The 12,316-nt window shown below is 39.7% G+C and overlaps 1 protein-coding gene across 2 annotated transcripts in view; it reads right to left on the bottom strand.

The window, feature by feature from the left end:
• Nucleotides 1-2,286, bottom strand: part of LOC126262502 (cytoplasmic dynein 1 light intermediate chain 2) — a 122,846-nt gene extending 120,560 nt beyond the window's left edge. Inside the window, exons 1-2 of one of the 2 annotated variants that reach the window (XM_049959173.1) lie at nt 2,132-2,286; nt 1,815-1,888 (exon numbers count right to left, since the gene is read on the bottom strand). In XM_049959173.1, coding sequence (XP_049815130.1) covers nt 1,815-1,888; nt 2,132-2,214 — 157 coding nt within the window. In that variant the 5' untranslated portion in view covers nt 2,215-2,286. The remainder of the gene's footprint in view (nt 1-1,814; nt 1,889-2,131) is intronic. The other variant, XM_049959172.1, reaches the window with a different exon arrangement.
• Nucleotides 2,287-12,316: the final 10,030 nt, after the last annotated feature.

Below are 12,316 nucleotides of genomic sequence, written 5' to 3'. Positions count from 1 at the left end.
TGACACGTAACTATCTATTCACATGAATGGTCACCACCAAACTGTGGAAAAATGCAAGCCTGACTATTTGCTGAACATGTTGCTTACCAAACACTAATGGCTTCAACAGCTGCTTTTGGATACTCCATTTAAGCAAAGTCTCTCTCAACTAAGCAGGTTGGAATTGTTGCTCCAGCATGCCTTGCACTCTTTCAATCCTCCTAGCCTAAACCTCAACTGATCTGTTTGCCGTTTCTTCACCTTTCCTTTTCCCTTCTCTAATCTGTCCCCATACCCTCCTTCCACATTCAGATTGTGTACTGTGTCCTCCTATCCCTTCCTCTCTTCCCTCCCTATCTCCATCCTTCTCTCCTATCCTCCCATCTCTTTCCACCCCACCCCCCTTCCCACAATCTACATGCTCTGCCCTGTGAACTCTCCTCATCTTGTTGTGCAGCCGCTGATTCGTCTATTGAAAGACCTGCTTCACACCATCCCATTACCACCTACCCCTCACATATCCTTCTCTACCCCATCTCCACCTCCACCTACCCTGGCAACTGCTATCAATAATCAACAGTCGCTCTCACTGTGGCCACCAGTATGAGCATTTGGGTGTATGTGTAAACTTTTGCTAAAGAAGGAGCAACAGCTCAAAAGATAGTGTAAATATTGTATTCCGTCAAGTGTTTCTGTGCATCACAGATCGGTCAGCTACAGGCAAGTGTTTGCCTTTCCTTTATTTTACATATTATTTCATCCGTTAATTTCCATTGTTGTTGTAAATTATAACACTGTTTGCCACCCATTTCACACTTAAATTTTCTTAACGTTTTGATTATCAACATAAGAAACAATCATTCCTATGATGTATAACTTATTTCTGACTACTGACTAACTCATGAATATGTTATGTAAGTTTATGATCATTAACAATAGCTGAACAGCATAGTCACACACAAAATACCCTAAAAGTTTAATAAAATACCATACAACTTTGTTATTTTAATATGGTGTGTGTGTGTGTGTGGGTGTGTGTGTGTGTCCCAAGTCCCCTTGACAAATTACAAATTTCATGTGTATTTAGTGCTATTACTTATGTACACTTCATAAGCAGTTCTGCAGTTTTTGTCTCCGATAATCTAAAAGTTTGATCCATTCAAAAAACGTGATAGAACCTCATAATAGAAACAAAGAAACACACTAAATACACAAATAAAAGTGCTGGAAGTAGTCATGCTGAAAGCTATAGTTAGATAAGAACTTAAGCTAATAGATTATTTACCTGAACTTGAGCTGATAGTTAATACCTGCAACACTGCTCCAGGAAATATTATAGTGATACTACCTGTTAACTTCTGGCAATATAAATCCCCCTACTTTATACAATGTGTATTTCAAAATATAAAGTTTTATGGATAACTGTTCAAATCCAATTTTCCCTATTATGGCATAATGCCATCAAACTCCAAGATCATGTCACATGAATCAATCAAGACCTCCCATCAAATACTGTCATCTACAACGAAATGTGATTGCATCAATAAACACACATCGTAATTTACCAACGCAATTCAGAGCTGCACAACGATGTCACTGACAACCATGTTTACTTCTTTCAAACACTATCTACAGTAGGAAGTTACAGTACACGACTCTCATCCCTAACGTGAATAACCATAAATCCAACATGTCAAACATGTAGGTGTCTTATTGGGCTCTGTAGTTCTTGACAAGTGGTTCACAATGCTTCACTATGTAACTAACAAACGTGTTCAATGGTATATGCCAAACACAGTATATAAACAAAGCCAAAACGTTGCCATGAAACTTACCAAGTACCAAAACTGATTTACAGGAGGGGAGTTTGGTGTTTCCTCTCGTTTGAACTTCGGCTAGTATCGCAGACCTACAAGCACAGTAATATACACTTAGAACAAACATTCCTTTTCAAGTATCATCAAATAAATACACGTATAAACCGTCTGCGTGCTGCTGGGAAGAAATTTGGAATTGATTTGTGTATGTTATACTAATCAACAAGGTTAATTGTCAGCTTGCAGCAGAAGAACACCACGCGATACACACAACAACAGTTTATGCGAAAATCTGAACCGTAGGGATGTACAAATACGTAATGAAACCTATATACCATAAGTTCTCTTCACTGTCAGTTTCTTCCTTCTTTTTGACGATAAACCCATTCACTTCAACACTCTCACCAATCGGCGCCATGATTGACAGCAAAGATACTTTGACAGTACACTGGCAGCAACGACACTTCTCCCACTCCCTGTTACGTGACCAGCAACAAAAGCGGAGCTGAGTCACATGCTACAAAAGGTGAGAATAACTGCCGATCTACAGTTTCTGCTGAGTACTGGAACTGAATGTACGATATTTGGATCACTGATTAAATAAATCTGTGTCGGAACGAAATCTAGAAAGAAAATATTGGACAAAAATGGGAAGCGATAACGCGAATTCGTGGCCTACGTAATTATGACAAAAAAGCTAATGATGTCATCAGCAATTACTGTCTTGGGAGACCAAATATCAAAAACAGAAATGGAAACATCGCAGGATGATAAAATGTACTATTTCTCATTTTCAAATGTTGATGTTGATCCTCTAAACAAAGAAAGTAACTGGCTGAGAGCTGAACTTCGTAAAATGTCATTATCAATAATTTTTTGTGCAAAGGTCGTTTTACAATACGGACATGACAAGATTTTTCTTGTAACCCTAAAAACGTTTTAATAGAAAAAAGAATTCTACAGTCTGGCAGAATACATGAGTAAACAGTGAGCTAAAGACTTTTTCCCCTTGTTAATGACAAATTTTATAAAGCATATCAAGAAAAAGCGAACTTACCTCACACCTGAACAATCAATGGTAATTGTATGTCACCAAATTGAATTTTTAAACTCTCCTATTGGAAATCATTATATAATAGGTAACATTAAGTGTTGTAAAATGCTATGTATTGCAAATCATTGTGAATAACATATTATTTTAAATATACTATTTTTATTGGTCCTTGAGACAGAAAGTACATCATGTTCTTAGACGAATCAGAGTGGGTGGTATGATGGTTAATGATAGGGACTGCTGTAATGATAACATTTAAGAGGTACTGTATAGCATCACATAATGCAAATAAAGGTCGATTCACACTTGATTGAATGGGAGGAGATGGTGCGAAATGTCAAAACATTCCATAACGCATTTCAAATGGCAGTATTCACACAGGGTGTAAATGTACACAAGGGAACCGGACATCATGGTCAGTGTTTCTCACGAGGGAAGTACTGATGCTGACATTGGAGACAAATATCGGATTTCATGCTTTTTCGTCTTGTTAGTTTTTATTTTATTATTTTGCTTTGTTTTCACGACACTTTGCAAACGTTTCATGACTCGGCTATCTGAATGTTCTTCCAACAGAGAAGTGAGATATCAGAAACCGAAAAATGATTTAGGTTTCTTAATAAATGAACAGAGCCAACGCCTAGCCTGATTATAAATAACAACACATACTGATGAAGTAGTTTTCATAGAATAAACTTTATTTTTGAAAAATTCGGCTCTAATGTAAAAAATACAGTTGTTTCTGGCGTTATCTGCTATGTAGGTGGAAAACACTATGGATAAGGTAAATCTAATGTAAAAAATACAGTTGTTTCTGGCGTTATCTGCTATGTAGGTGGAAAATACAGTTGATAAGGTAAACAGGGTCTATCTATTGCCTTACAAAAATTGTTTCATGTTTTTGTAGTCATATATTTTTGTAGCATGTAAATGTCGATGTTTTGAAATGTTTCACTTCTTAACAACTTACCATACAAAACTAACCAAGCACAATCATTATTAATTTTGATTGGGCTATTAATGTATGTCACCTTAGCTAGTTTCTTGATTTTGATACAGGTCTCAGACTTTTAGTATCACTGATTGTATTTCATAGCTTACTTTCAATGTTAGGTACTGGGCTAAGCGAATTGACGTCATTCTGATGTTCTGTCTAGTGTGAATTTCCCAGCATTTAACGATGATGAAACCTGATGTTCCATTCCACTTCGTTGATGTGTAGCGTGAATCGGCTTTTAATCTGAGAGCAGATACATACTATGGGGTTCACGAAATATATAACCAACATATATATCAAAAAATTGCATTTAAAAATACGTTACTGCACATGTTGGATATTAATCTGAGAGATGACACAAACTAAAGTGTTCAGAAAATAAATAACTAACAGATATTCGAAAAAACGACATACACACACACACAAATAACTATGGCATATTGAAGTCTCTAGATAGTACTACACTACTGACCATTAAAATTGCTACAAAACGAAGATGACGTGCTACAGACGCAAATTTAACTGACAGGAAGAATATGCTGTGATGTGCATAGCGTTTCAGTGCATTCACACAAGGTTGGCGCCGGTGGTGACACCTAAAACGTGCTGATATGAGGAAAGTTTCCAACCGATTTCTCATACACAAACAGCAGTTGACCGGCGTTTCCTGATGAAACGCTGTTGTGATGCCTCGTGTAAGGAGGAGAAATGCGTACCATCACGTTTCCGACTTTGATAAAGGTCGGATTGTAGTCTATCGCGATTGCGGTTTATCTTATCGCGACACTGCTGCTCGCGTTGGTCGAGATCCAATGACTGTTAGCGGAATATGGAATCGGTGGGTTCAGGAGGGTACTACGGAACGCCATGCTGGATCCCAACGCCCTCGTATCATTAGCAGTCGAGATAACAGGCATCTTATCCGCATGGCTGTAACGGATCATGCAGCCACGTCTCGATCCCTGAGACAACAGATGGGGACGTTTGCAAGACAACAACCATCTGCACGAACAGTTCGACGTTTTCAGCAGCATGGACTATCGGCTCAGAGACCATGGCTGCGGTTACCCTTGACGCTGCATCACAGACAGGAGCGCCTGAGATGGTGTACTCAACGACGAACCTGGGTGCACGAATGGCAAAACGTCATTTTTTCGGATGAATCCAGGTTCTGTTTACATCATCACGATGGTTGCATCCATGTTTGGCGACATCGCGTGAACGCACATTGGAAATGTGTATTCGTCATCTCCATACTGGCGTATCACCTGGCGTGATGCTATGGGGTGCCATTGGTCACACGTCTCGGCCACCTCTTGTTCACACTGACGGCACTTCGAACAGTGGATGTTACATTTCAGATATGTTATGACCTGTGGCTCTACCCTTCATTCAATCCTTGTGAAACCCTACATTTCAGCAGGATAATGCACGACCGCATGTGGCAGGTCCTGTACGGACTTTCTGGATACAGAAAATGTTCGACTGATGCCCTGGCCAGCACATTCTCCAGATCTCACCGACTTAAAACGACTGGTCAATGGTGGCGGAGCAACTGGCTCGTCACCATACCCCAGTCACTACTCTTGGTGAATTGTGGTATCGTGTTGAAGCTGCATGGGCAGCTGTACCTGTACACGTCATCCAAGCTCTGTTTGACTTAATGCCCAGGCGTATCAAGGCCGTTATTAAGGCCAGAGGTGGTTATTCTGAAAACTGATTTCTCAGGACCTATGCACCCAAATTGCTTGAAAATGTAATCACATGTCAGTTCTAGTATAATATATCTGTCCAATGATTACCCGTTTATCATCTGCATTTCTTCTTGGTGTAGCAATTTTAATGGCCAGTAGTGTAGTATCACATAATACACATGGGTTGCAGTACCCAGAAACGATCATGGTCCTTTGATTTCGACCAAGTGGAAAGTCTAAACTTGAGGCTCAGATGATTCTATATCGACCTCAGATGCGAATTTCTCGACCTCTGATCTTAGATGAGGAATTGTAGTGCGCCCTCAATAGATCAGACGTTCATAGCACACAGGAAGTAGTTATTTGGTTAGGAGAGTACGTAGGGTTTCTTTAGCTTACATGAACCTCTCCTTATTGTCAAAGAAGAACTGCCTGACAAAAACAAAGATAGATAAGCCAGAAACCATCAGAGGAGAACTTTTACTCTTGCAGATACAAACGTTAAATATTAATGTGGAGTTACTAGATCGCAGGAGCATTCAAGGAAAGGTCACAGTATTAGTATCAGTTATTTAAAGTAATAATAACCACAAAGTATTAGAAAGAGAAAGGTGGCTGAAACTACAATGAGCCAAGTCAGGTTCTGTGAAATGGTAAACATGCACTGCTGTACAACTGCTATATTAGAATGCTACTATGTACATAATGAGAGCTTCATAATCTATTTTTAAGTTCAAGTCTAGTAGACAAACAAAAGTTGAATGGAAGTTAAAATGAGCTTACAGAGAGCAAAGTTAGAAGCATTCACTAAATTCTAAAGTAAATTTTTTCAAACTGATGTGACTAAAAATCCTTAGAAGATTTCATGTAAAGATAGGAAATCGATGGAAATCATTTCTTCAGCTACTCAATGATAATAGTTTCACCGAAACTAAAGATGTCAGAGAACAGGCTGAAATACTTAATATGGTATTCTGAACTTCTTGCACTGTAGAAGATCGAAATGTGGTTCTTTCCTCTAAACATCGCAAGTATACCGATATGGTGGATATTTAAATAAGTAATAATGCAACAGAAAATTAACTAAAATCGCTCAATAGTGGGAATCCATCTGGACTAGACGAGATACCTGTGAGAGTCTACTGAGGCAATGTGAAAGAACTGGCTCCCCATCTAGCCGCCCTGTATCATAGGTTTCTGGAACAATGACGGATATGAAGCAGTCGGCAGATATCGCAAGTCATTTTCCTTTTCAAGTAAGCTTGCTGGACAGTTGAGCATTACTGCATGCCTGTAGGGCTGCTGTCAGTTTGTTGTAGAGTTAGGGAACAATTTCTGTGCTCATGTGTTACAGTGTTTCTCGAGAATAAAAATCTTCTCTATAAAAATCAACATGGTTTCCTTAAACACAAATCTTGCTGTTCGTTCATGAAATCCAAAGCAACATGAATAATGGCGGTCAGGGCAATGTCCTGGGCCTCGATTTCCGGAAGGCACTCAATACAGCTGCATTGTAGCTTAGTAAGCAAAATATGGCTTTATCGAGTATTCAAATAGATTGGTAACTTGATTCAGAACTTCCTACAAGACAGAACTCAACATATTCGTCTTAACAGAAGAAAATAGACAGCTCTAAAAGTGACTGCAGGAATATCTCAATGCTGTGTTATAACTCTGAGAGTACTCCAAGGGATTGTTATAGAGCCATTACCATTTACAAAGCATGTAAATGATCTAGAATAGATAATTTCGGTAGCTTCACGAGGCTTTTTGCAGAAGACGCTGTTGCCTATAGGGAAGTTGTAATGTTGGAGGGCTATAGCGAATTGCAGGAAGTCTTGTAGAGGATCTATGTCTGGTGTAGAGACGGGAAATTAACATTGAACTTTAATAAATGTAACATATTGCATTTAAACCAGCAAAAAAGAGAACCGTTAATGTTCGGTTACACTACGGGTGAAAAATCACTGGAAACAGCCATAAAAAGCCTGTAAATAACCGTCCAGATGGACCAAACATGAAACAATCAGACAAAAGAATTTTACAGAAGCAGGTGCCAGGCTGCAGTTCATTGGAAAATTTAAGAAAATTGAAACCATCTACAGAATAAATGTCTTACAAAACAATTCTAAGGTCGATCGATTCTTATGTAGATATAACATGTGTAATGCACAAATTAACAAAATGTTGTTAGAGGCTGTTGTTATTATGTGAGAAAGATTTACAACGTTTCCAGCAACCATAATAGGTTCTAGATGCCGACAGACTTAGCTAGTAAAACAAGCTTTGACAGGGACAGCTTCGTTTCAGTGCAAACAACTAAAATATTTTTTTTTTGAATTGGTCGAAGCAGATGACATCAGTTTCCTATACTACAATAAGCTAAATCTTTGTTACGCCAAAATTAATTTACTTGGGATGGCTGGGTAACATTAATGAGACACTGCCCACAGCTAATGCAAGAAGCTGTGGAAGTGGGTCAACCTGGGCTGGTCAGGCGAAGGTACAACAGGAGCTAATTGCTGATGTTGTAAGTACAATCCTGAAGGCATCAAGGAGGTTACCATATGCTTTGCTCAGGTGGAGAGACCAGAGGTGTAATAGCATTCAGGCAGCAGAAAGGCAAAGTTGGTGTGGCAAAGGTGACCCGATTGTTTTACTTCCAGGATAAGGCTCTATTGTGACTTACAGGGTAGGAAGTGATTCTCATGGCTGGTTTGAGGACATATTTCCACACACAAGTGAAATATCATTTGGTGCCCACCTTCCTCCTCCCCCCCTCCCCATAATCTATGTCATACACATTCGCCCATATCAGTTTTCGCTATTAATTGTGGTATGCACTGTGTACAAATCTTGCATTTGGGCGCCTCTTGAACACCACCCACTTTAGAGCCCCAAGCGGCTGTAACTAATTGTGATGCATCCTATGTAGAAACTGTACAGTTGTGCACCTCTGGCGCTTCTGACAGCTTCGTGCTCAAAGCTTTGGCCTGCGTCGCCTATGCCGTAAAGTGGCCCTGCCGATGCTTTGGCGGACCAAGGATGAACCCAGCCCCTAGAAATACTTCTCATTTCTAGAGAGTGGCATTACAGTCTCCAGCCACCAGCTCTGAGGGGGAACCTCTAATGGTCTGTCAGTTTAAATGAATCAACAAGTCATCATTGCTGGACTCTGCTGCTGGTAGCTGCGAGCCTGCTATTAGTGCTGAGTCCAGTGCTGTGCACTTAGTACCATCCAATTGCTCAGATAGCTGGGGCTAGCCTCAACCAATCTCAGCCTCCTGCTCTGGTGGTCTATGGTTTGAGCCCAGGACCAGGGAGCTACCTAGCTGCCATCACTTGTGCATGTAAACTCCTTGCTGCCCACTGCTGCTCAAGAGGGCAGATGCTGCTGCTGCAGTGAGATGTCTCATCCACACTGGATCCATGGAGTGATTCTGTGTACATCAGTATGATGTAGAGGTGGTTTGAAGATATGTAGGAGGATCTCAAAGCAGTGGGAGTCAAGAATTCGAGGAGAAAAGCAATGGACAGAGAGTCAGATGACAAGGGAGGCCAAGGTTCTACAACGACTGTAGCCTGACCAGTTAAGGAGTAAGTAGGTCGAGTGGAGACCTTTGCTGCAAGCAAACCTCAATGCACCTGCGTTATGAGAAAAAGTACAACATTTAAAAGGGAAAGATAGGTCAGCTATGGAAGTTCTATTAATACCATTTGTGCAGTTGGTCAGTCTAAGAGGACAATTACCAGGGACACCTGAAATATGACATAAGATCCCAAAAGGAGATAACCCCCTGTCTACAAGAAGCTATACGGAATACCTCAGCACTTGCAACCTGTAATGGAGAAATTCATCAATCAACAGTTGAATATTGGCGATATTGGGGAGACTGATAGTCCATGGGGAGCACCCATTGTCAACATACTCAAAAAGTAATTAGACAGGATGAAGATGTATATGTTCTGTTGTGATTACCAGTATCTGAATGCAAGAATGGTGATGGTCGCAAGTCCTACACCAAATATAATGAAACGCTGGACAACCTGAGTCAATGCAATTACTTCTCCATGATGGGTATCACCAGTTGGAAGTGGTTCCATAAGACCGGCCAAAAGCTGCATTAATCATGTCATGGGGACACCACCCATATTGACAGATTCCATATGGGATTAGGAATGTGCCACCCATGTTCCAGAACTTACTAGGAGAAGTTATACTCCGTCAGTGTATGCTCTATTTAGACAATATTACAGTGATTTTTAAAGATCTGAAGGAGCACACCCAACAGTTGGAGGAAGCATTTTAGAGGTTGCATTTAGTACACTTAACATCAAGTATTGAAAAGTGTCACTTTGCGTCCAAAGGGGTAAACTGTCTATGTCGCGTCATTGGCAAAGGTGGCGGAAAAACTGACCCGAAGTTGGTATTTGTTATCGATGATTTCTTACTGCCACAAACTGCGAAGCAACTGCAGTCATTTTAGGGCTATGTCGCTAGACCATTAATTCATTTGTTTAAAAAGTTGGAAAATTCCATTGGAGAACTAACTGCCAAACTGTATTCGAAGAGCTGAATGAGATGCTAACAATATTTCTAAATTATGAGAAAGAATTTATCCTATCCTGTGAAGCAAGCAATCAGGCGATAGGACGTAGTCTAAGTTAGGATCTGAATGGCAACGAACATCGTAGACAGTTAAATAAAGCCAAATGGAATAACTCATCCACAACGAAAGAGATGTTGAGTGTCATATATGGTGTTACCTATTTTTTCTGTTACCTGTATGGTAGGAAATTGAAAGTCATAATAGAGCATGTGGCATTAAAATAGTTATTAGGCCTGAAGGATCATTTGAGCAGATTAAGTCGTTGGACTTTAAAAGTAAGTGAAACTGATTACAAGTTATTATACAAACCTGGCAGGAAACATAGTAGCAATTCTATGGGTTAAGCAGAAAGATTGGGGTTATACAAGTACTTGTAGAAACCCTACACAGTGGCAAGACACACAGACTGTTGACACAAACAGCTAATTATTTAGGACACAGCTTCAGTTTGCTATGCATGAATGGCTACTGTATAGGATGTAAAAGTTCAAGCTCTGCATAGTGGTACTAGCAGCTATGAGCGACAAAGTGCTGAAGGAAGTGCATGATCACATACTAGCAGGTCATAGATGGTGAAGGACTACTGATCATCGAATAGCTGAACAATAGTGATGGAGGGTGAGGAGGACAGACATTGACCATTATGTAAAGAACTGGATATCATGAACACAACTAATCGTTCTCAGTCATCAACGAATACTGCTGCAAAGACTATCAGAGGCATCCAAGCTATTTGAATTGTGGATATGGACATTCTCGCTCCATTCGACACAGCACCAGTGGCTAACCAGTACATGTTGAGCATCAGGTCCATTTTTCAGGTTACAGTGTAGTGGTTGCAATTCCAAATCAACAAGCAAGTACAGTGGTACAGGTAATAGTGAATGGTGTTCCAAACATTATAATTATGGGCACCTACTTAATGTCTAAGCTGCTTAAGTAGCTGCAGCATCTTTTGCGAATCCAGGAATGAAGAACTAGTCCCTTACACTCTCTATTGAATGGAAGAACAGAACACATTCATTATACGATTGGCAAAATGTTAAGTTATTGTGGGAATCTTCATCATGACGACTGGGACATTTATCTGCTATATGCTATAGTTGTGTAGAAATGCACAACAGTATTGGGCTCTCACCTTGTGAGATAGTATATGGTAGGAAGATGTCATCACCTTTCGAAGTACTTAAGCCTGAAGTTGAGAAAAATGAGGAGTCAAGGAAGAAGTTTGCTGAGATATTGTGGAACATGTGGAATCAAATAAAGAAAGTAAATACAGACGTGTTTGAGCGGAATGAACAAACAACATGATATGTTGTTAAGCTACGTAAGTATAAAATTGGTCAGTGGCTTATGTTGGTGAGCCCCTACACACCATAAGGCAAAACGAAAAAAAAGTCTTATACAGTAGCAAGGACCACATCAAGTCACAGAAATGATATCATCCATGAATGTGAATGTGAATGTGAAATTACAGTTACTGATGAGAACTTCCATTTTCGTGCAGTACACATTAAGTCCTTTTGGGGTACATTAGAAATTGAGCACAAGCGCAGTTTTATTACTTACAGGGAAAGTCAAAACTAAAAAGAGAGGGTAAGAAATGGAAACAGACGAGCAGAATGTATATGGAGTGCCTTACCCACTCAGATCACATCAGCAGATATCGAATTATGTGGGCTATAGAAACAGTTTCAGGGTAAAATATATGAAAGTTTTGTCGTAGTCTTACTGTTGTGAGATTATGTTGCACTGTTATTAAGTTTTATGGTAGATGGTTTATAAGTGAAACTATACTGCAACAACATAGCGTTTGATGTTGTAGTTAACCATGAACGATCAGCCTTTCGAGAGGGCGAGAGAGACTGCTGTGAATTGCTTTTCCCCAAGTGGCTTTACCACCATGAACATCTAGAGTGAATATGATAATTCTGATGAAGAGAAGGGTTAGGCTGAAATTACAAAATAGTAAATAATAGTCAATGGCATGACCTGTGACAGAGCAGGTACAACATTCCATCTTATGCATACCATTACTGGAACAATCATAATGCACACACTATCTTGTATGAGGGACAACTATAGTCATAAGTAGAAATCCTGAATAATAACCACTTGTCTGCTCTTGTAATTAATTTATTTAATGATCTGTGTCATAGACTGGA

Source organism: Schistocerca nitens, chromosome 6, assembly GCF_023898315.1.
Source record: "Schistocerca nitens isolate TAMUIC-IGC-003100 chromosome 6, iqSchNite1.1, whole genome shotgun sequence".
Lineage (NCBI taxonomy): Eukaryota > Metazoa > Arthropoda > Insecta > Orthoptera > Acrididae > Schistocerca > Schistocerca nitens.
Note: the sequence above shows the minus strand (reverse complement) of the source record. Positions and strands in the feature narration are given on the sequence as shown.